The sequence below is a fragment of the Equus asinus genome, chromosome 24 (genome assembly GCF_041296235.1).
Source record: "Equus asinus isolate D_3611 breed Donkey chromosome 24, EquAss-T2T_v2, whole genome shotgun sequence".
NCBI classification, from domain to species: domain Eukaryota; kingdom Metazoa; phylum Chordata; class Mammalia; order Perissodactyla; family Equidae; genus Equus; species Equus asinus.
In genome coordinates this window covers 44,193,478-44,207,496 of record NC_091813.1, presented here as the reverse complement: position 1 = coordinate 44,207,496, position 14,019 = coordinate 44,193,478, and the positions used below count along the sequence as shown (strand labels likewise).

Genomic DNA, 14,019 nt, shown 5'->3' with positions numbered 1-14,019 from the left:
CTATAAAATGGGAATAATAATAGTGCCTACCTATTTTAAATAATAAATGAGTTAATGTACATAAAGTGCTTAGAATGATGCCTGATACATGGCAATGTTCGCTGTTATTATTATGCAGGTGCTCTAGAGTTTCCTAATTGGGGCTGCCTCTCTGAGCATGAGTGTTGAATTATAGATTTGCAAAGAAAGAGAATCTTAGAGATGCTAAGAGGCTAGATGTTAACCTGCGGGATTCCAGACCTCAGGAAATGTGCTTGGAGCAGGGAGGGAAAGAGGTGTAAGAAGAGGGGAATGTTCTGGGCCTTTTTAGTTTTACTTATGGTGTACATCAAGGACTTATAATCAAAACTTTCTTTTCCCTATCAAGACACTAACAGATAAGTTTCTATCTAATATATGTTTATAAACATATTATTTTTCCTTGGGAGGGGCCATGGCTCAAAAATAATCATTACAGACTATCAGCCCATCCACTCTTTGCCGAAGGCTTTTTTTTTTTTCTCATGATGGTATGGTGTGTCAGGAGTCATGGCTGGATGAGCCTCAGGTTTCAGGAGCCTCCCAGAAAACTAGAATAGGTGATCCAAAGCAGGGACTATCCCAGACACACCAGATGCCTGCTTCTTTATCTTGAGTTGGTTGTGTTTTCTTTACTGAACAGTTTTTTGCAACTATTTAGCCTGGCTCATAAGATCATTATAACTAATTAAGAGTTTTAGGTTATATCTGAAGCTGAATGATTTCAAGAGTCCTCTTCATGCAAGTATTTAATATCTGAATTCCCACAGTTGTAAGGTTGAAAAGAAACATAAAATCATCATAACAAGAAAATAGTCACAAATGAACTAACCATTTGAAAATGTAGCCCTTCCTCAAACATCCCTCACAGCTTGATCTGGGTACCTAACCCCACCCATCATGTCAGTATCTTTCATCAGTCATTCACTGCTTGTCAAATGTGATAAAAATCCCACAATTACAATGCAGATAAAAAACAAATCTATCCTTGCAAAGCCACTGACAAATGAGGATCTGGCCAACTTGAAGAAAAAATAAATCAATACGGATAATGACACCATAACAAGTTTAAAAGAAAGTAACTGAAATATTCAGGAATTAAAAGAGAATTTTTGAAAAACTGATGAAATTTTAAAATATTTTCATAAAAGTGATTTTCTATGGACTTGAACAACCAAATTGTAAAGTGCAGGATATACTATTTTATTGACCTAAAATTTTGTAAAGAAAGTTGTGCCAAAAATAAATAGCAGTTTCTTCCTTGTTTATTCTAGCAATTTAACTCATAGTTGCGATTATAATCCATATTTTGTCAAATAAAATAAAAATGACTTATTTTTATGTGTTAGTTTCATTTTTCAAGCTGAAGTCCCAATCCATCTTCTTTCCCACTACCCCCATACAGTAGACTAGGAAGATTTTGGTTCTGATTAGCAGCCTTTTCCTGGTACTAAGTCTCCTGAAATAATGAGCACATAAAAAATAAGGATAAATATTTTTATGTCCTCAGTATCTTCTCCAAGGGGCCATCTTTGGATGGTCTACAACAGGTCTGTCCTCACCCTTTCCTCACTAGGACCCCTTCTGTGGAAAGAGGAGGAGCTTCATCTTTTTGAATATACAAGATTTTTTCTCAAGTTTACTTCTCTGGCAAAGTAAGTAAAACTTAGATGGAAGCCTCGATCGAATTTTTTCTGGGGATATTAGGCTATTAGGGCCTTGATGAGATTGATCCAGTAGAAGTGTGAAGGGTCCATATCACCCAGAATGACTTTCACTAAAAGAGGTTGACATTATCACCCTGTCAGAGCATCCTAATTGATCCTAAACTTCATTGGTTTTGAAGTGCTTTGATTCTGTAACAACCATTATAGACTGGGTTCATCTCTTTGGTTCAAAAATTACAAATTTACATTGGTGAGAAGTAATTAAGTCACTAGCTTTGAAGAAAAGTACTCATAAAATGACTATCAGGTATAAATAAAGACTTTCTCATCTCCTTTACCGAAAAACAATTCTTTTTTAGTTACCTAAAAGTCAAGATAAATCCGAGACGAGCTGGAATGATAATTTACAAATGAGAATTGAGGTATTATGCTTAAAGTTATATGCAATTTGGATTTGTTTTTCTCAAGATTTACAGTCAATAAATACATTGAATATCCTTTGAGTACTGAGAATTCCAGACTTTTTAAAGACAGAATTCATAACTACAATGAATCTGCAATCAAGGTCCTTCTCATTTATATGAATGTGTGTGTATATACATTTTTTCTCTGTTGAATATATTATTATGTAATATAGATGTCACAGTTATAGAAATTCACTTTCTTTGACCCTGGCCCAAATAGGTCAGATGTCACAGCAATAACAGATGGGCAATAAGAACAAGGAATGGAAATTCTTTTATGTCACACTTCCCTGGATCACGGTAGTATTACTTCATCTTCCTTTCTCCACATAGTAGCCTCACCTCAATTTTTAAAAAAAACAATTCTCTTATGTTTGACTTTTACAAAAGATCCCTAAAACTGATTCGAGTTTTGCTTCCAGCAACAGTTGACAGTTCTTTCTGTATTTCTAATTTTCCTTTAGAGTCCTTCTAAGTGCAAATTTTGTGCCAATATCTATAAAAAGCACATGGCATACACAGATGAGTATTTCCCTTAATGAGACTTTTAGTCAGTTCTGACTCTGTGAATAGTATTTTAAAATTTGAAACAGGCAGAGAGGAAAATATGAAGTATTTTACTATGTGAAAAAGCCAATGAGTCTGAATGTGTCTGGATACTTACTCTCTCACACAGCTCTTCAAATGTGCAGTCGGCAACGGTTCCACAGGCTTTATTCAGCCGTAGCTCTCTGCCTTGCACTTTTAGAATCCTTGGTCTAGTTACTATGGGAACACGAACAAAGACTCAATCTTGTCTGGATAATTACTATAAAATTCATCTCTTACAGATAGGAAATGCATAGCTTGATGAATAATAGCACATGATTCAACACATAAATTAGACAAAATGCTGATACAATGACTGCCACTTGAGCGTGGCATCAACCCATATACAGCAATGGAACTTATTAATTGGTCAGTGGAGATTGGGCATTGTGTTCTAAATGTATTCTCTTTCAAGAGAAATTAACTTACGTACAATCATTTTGTTTCTGAGCCAGCTCATCAAACAACTTATCCATGACAGCCTCCACATCAGCTTCACTTGTGCTACAGTGAAAAGAATAATAGAATATGAAATTAATAACACTTGAAGCCAACATCAAACAGCTGCCTGAGCCTGCTTAGCTTTTTGCCCATAAAAAAAGAGAACAGGATGTTATGCTCTAAATACAAACATTAGATTTAGAATACACTTAAAAGCAGAGAATATTAACTCTCAGGTAGATGATTCTGCCTTATTTGCATACACTGAAAGACTTCTGTGCTTCTGGCTGTTTCCAGTAATGAGACGATACAGGCAGAGTAAATCCATTAATACTATGTGTACACAATGAGAAGAAAGGCTTCTGGCTCTCTCTTGCATGCAAAACAAGAGCAAATAGACAAGGCAGTCAAGCATCCAGCAAAGTATCCTTTGAAATCTCTACTAAGAGGGTACATGTGAAATTAAATATTGAAGCTGCTTTAAAAAAAAATCAAGTCAAGCCACTGACTGAGAGGATCAAACATCCAGAATTAAATTACCAGCTTCGAAATACCAACTTGATCTGCACATCAATAACTTTATCAGACTTCAAGTATAAGGACAATTATAGACTACACGATTTCTCTCAAAAGTACCCTTGTTGGAAATTCAGGAAAACTCTCCTTCTGTGATGCCCACCATTGCAGCTACTATGAAGTTAGCCTCATCAAAGAATCCTTTGTATTCTAATTAGAAATCACCATATGGTTTAGGGAACCCACATATATAAATGTGATAATACTATGGCCTTTTTTCCTCTCACTTTTTTTTTTTAAAAAGAGGGGTTGATAAATTAACAGTCAACAAAATAAAATAACTGGCAGAAGAAATAAATGCTGTTAAAAAAAACACTTCAAGTGAAAATGTTAAGTTTACTTCCATTCTACATACAAACTTATACAGTATGACCTGCCAATATGCTTAATTTTGATACACAAATCACTCTTATGTAGGTGTGGAAGCAATTAAACTCAGTTCTGGACATCTATCTTAATAAGTCTTATTGAAAACTAATATGACAAATTATTTTTTCTTTAGATTAAGCTTAAATGAAACCAAACTAATTTCTCCCCTGAGATAGTTATCAGGTGGCAGGCATTTAATACACGAGCACCTAATTCTTCAACTGTACTACAGCACATGCCTTTAAAATGCAACAAAGCACACAGTCATTATGAAGGGTTTGGAATGATCACATTGCAAGTAATAACCACTCCACCTCAAAGGATCTTAAAAACATCATTTGCAATGATTAACTTTGCAGGGAAAATGCTATTTGACTTACATAAAGCCTTGTATGACATTTGAATAGAGCCATATTAAAATAACAAAATGACATTATAGAAAGAGTGACTATAGAGACAATAACCTATTTAAAAGGTACAAAGAAATCACCCAAGCCAATGTAAATGTCAATGCCCACGCCAAGCACATGTATGTTCAGATGGCTTTGCCCACATCATTCTTGGGAGTTCATTTGGAACTGTCTCCACCTTGCAATGGCAGCATACACATGCAAAACTGTTGGAGAAGTGAGCCACTTTTTAAGGGATATGGAAAAGAGGGAGCAATGCCAGCCACACAGGGCATCTGCTGGCTTTCAGAAAGTTAACCTCTCTGTAGGGCAGGCGTGTTACCCAACAGAGGAGGAAAACTGAATTCTGAAAAATAACCAGCACACAAGACGTTTCTAAAAGCATATTCGGTGAATAAACAACTGATTAAAAATGTCCTCAGTGGTGATTTCTTTTTTACTTTGTGCTCTAATATAATATTAAAATGTAGCTCACCAGATTTTAGTCAGGCCACATATTCTGTCGTTTATGAAATTACTATATGTGATTTCACTTATAGTGATGAAATTACACAATTATTTTTATTATAACAGTATCTTATAAGAATTCTATTATATTATCATAAAAAGTTACTCCGAAGTTAGAACATGCAAAATAAAAATTCATATTGGTGTTAAGTGGCCTAAAAATAAACATTCACAAACGCAGTTTATGTAATTTACAACTGAATAGACTATTACCCATCTACGCCAACTTGTACTTGACCTCAGGGAGTAAGTTCTACTGATCTGCTGGGGAACAGGAACCTCATCTTCGTATTGTCTTAAAAGCAGGAGGGGCTAATGTGTGCTTTTGGTTTTATTAGATGTATCTATATTGATATAAAATAAATAAGGATGCTGTGAAAGGAATCCTTACCAGAAATGAATATATTCATAATCCCTTAACAAACAACTTACAAGAAAACACTAGTCTTCTCACACTCCACTCAGGCTTCAGATTTCCCTACTTAAGAGGATGCATTGGGCCGGCCCGGTGGCGCAGCGGTTAAGTGCGCACATTCCGCTTCGGCGGCCCGGGGTTCGCCTGTTTGGATCCCAGGTGTGGACATGGCACTGCTCGGCAAGCCATGCTGTGGTAGGCGTCCCACATATGAAGTAGAGGAAGATGGGCATGGATGTTAGCTCAGGGCCAGTCTTCCTCAGCAAAAAGAGGAGGACTGCCAGCAGACATTAGCTCAGGGCTAATCTTCCTCATAATAAATAAATAAATAAAAATAAAAAGAGGATGCATCAATCAGAGCTCATTAATTTTTTTTAAGGATGAGAATTAGAAAAGTAAAAAGGGAAATTAAAACTTACCTGTCTATATTAGCCTAAAAGATTCAGAGTTTTACTCATTATCCAAGTTCACACCTGCTTTAAACATCTTTGAGTATGTTTTGTAATTCTAGTAAAAAATTTAGATGATTCTGAACTATTTCAATGTGTCACACAGGGAATAAAAGTTATCATTTGCTGAGCAACTATTATATGGCAGTTAATTTACCTATACTACCCCACCTTACTACGTAGTATGTGTTATTATTCCATTTTTGCAGAAGAGAAAACTGAGACTCAGAGAATTAAGTCACTTATCTAAGATCTGAATATATAAAATTTAAATTTTCTGTATAACAGAAAGTATTATAAATAAAATATATAGGCATATCAAACCAGGAAACATAGTGGCAACATTTATGGCATATGATTAATATTATCAATGTATAAAAAAAACCAACAGATAAAAAAAATTGAATACGCCAATAGAAAAACTGTCAAAAGACCTGAACAGGCAAATTGCACCCACACAAAAAAATAGCATAATGGGCAAGAAGTTTATGTAAAATCGTTCATTCTCACTAGTGATAACAAATGCAAAGTAAAATCGTGAGATGCCATTCTTTTATCCAAACTGGCAGAGATAAGAAAAAAGATCAAACAGCTGGAGCAAGCCTGGGTAAGAGAAAAGGGACCCTATTATGTACTGCTGAGAGGAGTGTAAATCTGGTAAAAGATTTCAGGGCAACCAGATAATATATAATAAAAGCATTAAAAACATGCATATCATATCACCCAGCTATTACACGCATAGGAATTTCACCTATGGAAATAATGGTTAATGACTACAAGGATGTTCACTGTGACAACATTAAAAAAGTGAAAAATAACTACAAGGATGTTCACTGTGACACTGCCAACACTAAAAAAGTGAAAAAGAACCTCCTAAATGTCCAACAATGGGGAATTTGAAATACATGTAGATACATTCATACAATGGAATTTTATGCAGTTTTTGAGCACAACTTTTCCCTCTTGTCCTGGAACTGCAATTAAGGCCCAAAGTTGATGGCCAGAAGTGCTAAGTACTCCCACTGTTTCTAAAGAGAACCACCAACAATCCACCATTAACTGGATCCAGACTCCTGCCCTCACAGTTAAATAATGAGGAGAAGCAGCCCTACTCCAAATGCCACTCTTCCTCCACCATCCCCTCCTCTTCCCCACACCACCACTCCTTTATAAGGAGGGAAAAGGGGGTCAGGAGCCACTGGCCTTTGTGTCTAGTATTTGTGATAGGAACTTTTTCCCTCCCTTCCCGTTAGGAAAGAAGAGGGTAATTTATCCTCCCCAAAGACAAGTGATGTGAGGAAGGGTTCTCTAAGAGAATCACTTGGAAAGATAAGAGGAGTCTGGAAGAAGACTGCCATTGCTTTCCTTAGTTGGATGAGCAGGACTTCAGTAGATTGAGAAATCAGAAGGTGGGAGATGAGGTGCTGAGCCAAGATGAAGCAAGCCAGTTCTCACCAAAAATCTTCCAAAGGTTTGGCATCATTAGATACACTCAAATATACAGGTGAGGGGTCAGGCTGGAAACAGAGGCATAGTTTGAAAATAAGACAAAGGCAGTTCCTTAGATTCCCTCCCTTTACCTAGACTGCCAGATTCTTGTACCTTCTCCACTCCAGCTGAAACTGGTAAGTTTACTGTCTGGGACAGTTTTAACAAAAAAGAAAGGAGGAGAGACACCATACTGAAATCCTACATATTAAACAACAAAACCAAAAGTCCCTCCCTCTCCAGCATCCAGAACTCTACTAGCCAAGCTTCCATCCCAGGAAGACAGAAAGATTGGAGTAAACTGAATAGCCAAAAGAAAGACTTGCAGATACTGACATTTGCGGGTTCTTCAATGGAAAACCTAACCTGCCACCTTATCACCCTCCAGTGAAGCTCACCAATCAATAAAACCCTATTTATGCACATAGAACTTCAAATCAGCTTTTTTTTTTTTTTTGGAGAAAGATTAGCTCTGAGCTAACATCTGTGCCAATCTTCCTCTATTTTGTATGTGGGTTGCTGCCACAGCATGGCTTGACGAATGGCATCAGTCTGCGCCTGGGATCTGAACTTGTGAACCCAGGCTGCCAAAGTGGAGTGCATGGAACTTTAACCACTTGACCATGGGCTGGCCCCCTAATAAGCTTTTTAATGCCTCAATCTTAAGTGTGAATGGACAACCAAGTATTTCTAGGCATTTAAGGAAAGCCTCTAGGATAAAAGATAAAAACCAAAATAAAGAAGTAGAAAAAAGGATCTTGGAGGAAGCAAAGAAAAAATACAGAGACCAGAAGGGGAAAAATACACTCTAATATGCCCAGAGAGAAGAAGATATTGCATCCATAAAACAAAGAAGGATGCTGTAAACTAAAAGAACAATTAGGGCATAGGAAAGAGCTCTAGGGGCCGGCCCGGTGGTGCAGCAGTTAAGTGCGCATGTTCTGCTTTGGTGGCCCGGGGTTCGCCGGTTCGGATCCCGTGTACGGACATGGAACCACTTGGCATGCCATGCTGTGGTAGGTGTCCCACACATAAAATAGAGGAAAATGAGCATGGATGTTAGCTCAAGGCCAGTCTTCCTCAGCAAAAAAAAAAAAGAGGAGAATTGGTGGCAGTTAGCTCAGGGCTAATCTTCTTCAAAAAAGAAAGAAAGAGCTCTAAATATGACTGCTAAATAAAAAATTCAGCAAAAGAAATGGGAGAAAGAGTTGAAGTAATCTTTCAGAAAATAGAGCAAAACGACAAAAAGATGGGAAATAGAAGGGAAAATTTTAAAAACTAGAAGATAAATCCACAAGGTTCAATATCTAACCAGGATGAGCTCCAAAGACTACGGAAAAAAGCAAAGAAGAAAAGAATCAAAGGAAAAATAAAACTTCCTGGAACTGAGGGACATGATCTTCTAAGTTGAAAGAGCCCAATGAATACCCAGCACAAAGAATAGCGGGGGAAAGCTCCATTCTAAGGCACATTATCATGAAATTTCAGGAAACCAGGAATAAAGAAAGAATATCTTAAAAACTCCAAAAGGGAAAAAAATAGGTCAAATATAAAAGTTCAAGAAAGACTCACATCAAACTTTGCAACTGCAATGATGGAAGCGTGAAGATAACAGTATAGTGTCTAAGATTTTCTAAGGGAATCTTATTGTCAAACAACCTATGCCCAGTCAAACTATTAATCAAGCAATTAGATTGGACAGATGAGCCCTCAAAAACATATTTTCCACGTGGCCTTCTCCAGAAGATACTAGAGGGTGTGCTCTATAAGAACAGCGAGAAGAGTTCTGCTTCTAGTAGGACCAAGGAAGCTCCACCTCAACGGACTCTCCTGCTAAAAGCAGCTATAAACTCTGGACAAAATACAAAAACAGACGAGCTGAAGGCATTGGACAGTGAACAGAAGCAGGTAGATTCTGGAGGGGGCCGACACCAGGGAGAAGGGAAAATCAGGATAAGTTACCCATTTTTACAGCTTTCAGACTGAAGACAGGAAGTCAGTACTGCTCAGGGCAACTAAAACTCCAATAGAAAACCTACAGTCCTTAGAACATGAAGAACCAGAAAAGAGTTAGGGGTAACCACACAGCTGGAAAATCTGAGGGAATCCCAGAAAAAGTGTTTCTAAATTCCCAAAAGATAACAATCTTGAAAATTCCTGAAATCGTAAGTTATTCTGTATTTATCACAATACTTTATATGCTTTCAAATAAGAATGAGCGTCCATAATAATAAACAGTGAATCATTTTTCCATCTTAGGTTTATACAAAACTTTGTAAAACAACAGTATAATAATAAGTTTATGGTTTATCACTATTATAAACCAAAATAGTAAGATTATATATTTCAATAACATGTAAAAATGATCTCTACCTGATATAGACTTTTAACAGCAGGAAACATTAACACAAAATAAATGAGAAATAAAATTATTTTAAAATTTAAATACCTCAAATATATAATATGTAAAAGTTATCACTTTTTAAAGGTTTTTAAAACATAAAGTATTAATTACCCTATCTGATAGTCCTGAACTTTGCTGATTGAAAAATATTCCAGACATAGGAAAATTTCTTTCCTTTTGCACTAATAGTGATCACATCATTAAGAGTGTGTCCTAAATCATTTTCAAGTTGGGTACTGGGGTACATATTGCTTCATATAAGCTCATTTCCATTATTAACAAGTATCTGGCTTCATTTACTCAATATTATATTTGTGAGATTCATCCATATCAATGCATGTGGAAGTAATCTGTTTATTTTTGTTTCTGTACAGTATTCTATTGCGTGAAAATATCACCATTTATTTCCATTCTACTGTTGATGAGTGTATGTCTGCTACGGCTGCCGTAACAGAATAACACCAACTAGGTGGCTTAAGCAACAGAAATTTCTCTTCTCACGGTTCTGGAAGTGAGAAGTCCAAGGTCAGGGTGTTGGCAGGTTTGATCTCCTCTGAGGCCTCTCTGTGGCTTGCAGATGGCCACCTTCTCACTACGTCCTCACACGGCCTTTCCTCCATGTGAGAGCACTCCTGGTATCTCTTCTTTTTATAAAGACACCAGTCCTATGGGACTAGAGCCCTACCCTGATGACCTCATTTAACCTTAATGACCTCCTACATGCCTTGTCCCCAGATACAGTCACATTGGGGATTAGGGCTTCACCTATGAATTTTAGGGGGACACAATCCAGTCCATAACAACGAGTATTTGTGTAGCTTGCAGTTTGGGGCTGCTATAAATAGTACTACTGTGAACATTCTAGTACACGCCTTTTCGTAAACATATGTATACATGTCTGTTGGGCATATACCCAGGAGTAGAATGCTCATACGGTTTGCCTATGTTCAGCTTAGCAGATACTGCCAAACAGTTTTCCAAAGCACTTGTAGCAATTTACTCTCTCACATGCAGCGTACAAAAAGTTCTACTATTCCACATCCTTGCCAACACTTGGTATTTTCTACCTCTTCCATTTCAGTGGTTATGGCGGATGTATGATAAATGATTTTAATGTAAATTGCCTGAAATTATTTTGGAAATGGGTGGGGCATAAAAATACAAATATAATTTAATTAGTGCAATAGTAATCCAGACACTTTTTCTTAGTAAAATATCATTATGATATACATAAAATTTTAAAATCCATTCTTTAAAACACCTAAGACCTCTTGGCGTTTTTAAGTACGAAATTTCAAGAAGACAACTTTATTGTAAAAATTTCAGCCACAGAAAATGTCTTTAACTTCAAAACAGAGAAAAAAAATAAAACATGGCATTTATAATGGAGAAAAACTGGAGTAACAGCAGTAAGTCTATGACTCCAGGGCCCTCTTGTCAATTTTCCAGTGAAACACTTTAAAAAGATAGCAACATTCCCTCACACTAAAAATCTACACTCAGAAATACAACCATGGCTGTGAAGCACCAAAGAATGACCAGGCTCAGCTAGTTTTTAAAACATCAAGTGTTTTGGACCTAAGGTGGGCAAAAGGTGTATTCAGAAAACAAATGCATAAAAAACACACAAGGGTATGATTATACAAAAATACAGAGTCATTAAAATTAGAATCAAATTACAAAAATAACTGAAAAATATTCCAGCCTAACCAGTTAAGTTGAGGAAAAAGCAATGCCTGTTAGTCAACAGCAGTTGCACGGAAAAGCTACAGCCTAGGGACGGCACTAAATTAAACATGATTTTTTCAGTGTAAAAGGGAGCTAAATTCAGAGTTTTCTTTTGGAACCAAAAGAATATCATGTCACACAGCATGAAAGAAAATGTTCTGTTCAGCTTTATGTAGTTCAATTTTAACCAGAGACGCATATCTTAAGGAAGGGAGCCTTAGGTAGCATCAAACTGATCAGGAGAAAATACAGGAATTAAGCTCAGATGCTATGAATCGCACCCCCTTTTCTCCCAGGAGGGGAGACAGAAACATAAGCTCCTACAACTGAGTAGGGATAAAGAATTTAGGGGCCAGCCCAGTGGCGCAGAGGTTAAGTTCACATGTTCCGCTTCTCGGTGGCCCGGGGTTTGCCGGTTCGGATCTCGGGTGTGGACATGGCACTGCTTGGCAAGCCATGCTGTGGCAGGCATCCTGCGTATAAAGTAGAGGAAGACAGACACGGATGTTAGCTCAGGGCCAGTCTTCCTCAGCAAAAAGAGGAAGATTGGCAGTAGTTAGCTCAGGGCTAATCTTCCTCAAAAAAAAAACCAAAAAAGAATTTAAGTGACTTCCTCTAATTCTGGGTAAATGCTCCATCAGTGGGATGCTACTGGAGAGTAGTCCTTTGTGCAGATAAGATGCAAAACAGAAAATCTGCCCACAGATAATCAAAAGTTGACCACGGTAAGAGAATTAAAGTCATTTCTGAAGAAGAAACAGAGTCAGTCTTTTCAAATGCTTTTTGTTGGCGGGGGGTAGGGTGTGGGGGTGCCCAAGAAGATCACCGACTCTTTTTTCTTTGTTCTATAATGCCTCGGTAAAATCCACCCATTTCATTGCTTCTGTCACCTTTTGTTAAGCTCAGCAACTGCAGTGGAGGGGCAGGTTTGTATTTTCTGCTGAGAAGTACCACTGCGTCTTTAAGTCAGAAAAGCCCTGGAATTGACCACTGTTCCTTCGCCAGGAACTTTGGCATCAACTCCTACAGGAATCCTGTGAGTACAGTACCCTGGATTAAAAGCCTGATTGGTTCGGAAGTACAAAAATCATGATTTATTTTTCTGTCTTAAATTAGTAAACAGGAAAGCAATCAGTCGTTTCAATTTTGAGAAAATTTCTACAGCTGAAATCAGGCACTCAACATAAAACGTAGACTTACGAATTAGAACATGTCAAAAAAAGACCTTATTATTGCTGGATCACTTGAAATTCTCAACAAAAATTCCAAAACAAGTGGAGGTTTCTAGAAGAGGGTCACACATGAATTTAAATGGAAATTAATTTCTTCAAGAACCTCCTACTTCATTAGGATTGACTCGGGGAACAGAATGCTACCCACACTTTGCCCCTTTATCCCCTTTTAAAAATCAACAGCTTGTTAAGGTATCAACAAGTAGAATAGGGTTGGCTTTCCTTGGTCCCCCTCTCTTCATGTTCTCTATTCCAGAGAGCCAAAGTTGATTCAACGAGGGAAAAATTTCCCCTTCCTCTTAAAGTGCCTGTGCCAAACTTCCCTGGCAGTCAGCCTTCTCACTCCACTGATTCCTTGTGCATTCATGCTGTACAGCTCTTTGTGCTCACACCAAACATAATCTGGGGCTGGAGGCAGGTCTAAGATTAAGTTGGTTTATACTTGCCTTAACATAAAACAGACTTGGTTGCATTTCACATCCGTAGGTTTGCTTTACATAACGGACTCAGTTGTTAGGATGGATTTTGTCCTAGTATTTATCTTCTCAATCACTCAAAGGCTTAACTGACTATTCAGAGATCCATTTCAGTCTCTAAATTTCCCACCCTTCTCAATCACCTGGAGAGTAACTCACCTAGTTCCATTAATCTTGACCTGTGTATAATGCAGAAAGTGGGATCTGGCACTTTTAGCTCTCAAATTCCAGACCCTCGCTCCCTCTTCTCAGCCCCAAATTCCATGTAAAATTTCTACCAAATTTATATATTGCATTTCCCCCCAAATAAATCAGTGGTGTAACATGCAGAAATGCAACTTGGTAGATCCAAAACTATTTCGTTTTCATAAAATTTCAAAAAGGCTATTATGATTGAAGTTTTTTTCCCCTTTTCCTGCTTTTTCTCCCCAAAACTTCCCAGTACACAGTTGTATATTATTTACTTGTGGATCCTTCTAGTTGTGGCATGTGGGACGCCGCCTCAGTGTGGCCTGACGAGCAGTGCCATGTCCGCGCCCAGGATCCAAACCGGTGAAACCCTGGGCTGCCAAAGAGGAGCACGTGAACTTAACCACTCGGCCACGGGGCCAGGCCCCAATTGAAGATTTTTAAAAAGAATAACAACAACAAAAAGAAAATGCAGAGAAGCTTGAGAGTAAAAAGCTCTAACTCCTCTTCAGGAGAAGAAGATGGTCATATCCACCCTGGAAAGAGAGGCCAGGGAGTTTTCGTAGGTAAAAAAGGTACATGGCAAGTAACTAAAGAC

The 14,019-nt window shown here is 37.6% G+C and overlaps 1 protein-coding gene across 6 annotated transcripts in view; it reads right to left on the bottom strand.

Moving 5' to 3' along the window:
* The window catches only part of AFG1L (AFG1 like ATPase), a 205,735-nt gene that overhangs the window by 45,856 nt on the left and 145,860 nt on the right, over window positions 1–14,019 (bottom strand). For all 6 annotated transcript variants that reach the window (XR_011497820.1, XR_011497818.1, XR_011497819.1 and 3 more), the window contains exons 9-10: window positions 3,171–3,241; window positions 2,814–2,914 (exon numbers count right to left, since the gene is read on the bottom strand). Coding sequence is in view for 3 of the 6 variants with exons in the window: in XM_014839041.3 (XP_014694527.1) it covers window positions 2,814–2,914; window positions 3,171–3,241 (172 nt within the window). In the remaining 3 variants the exon portion in view is untranslated. The remainder of the gene's footprint in view (window positions 1–2,813; window positions 2,915–3,170; window positions 3,242–14,019) is intronic.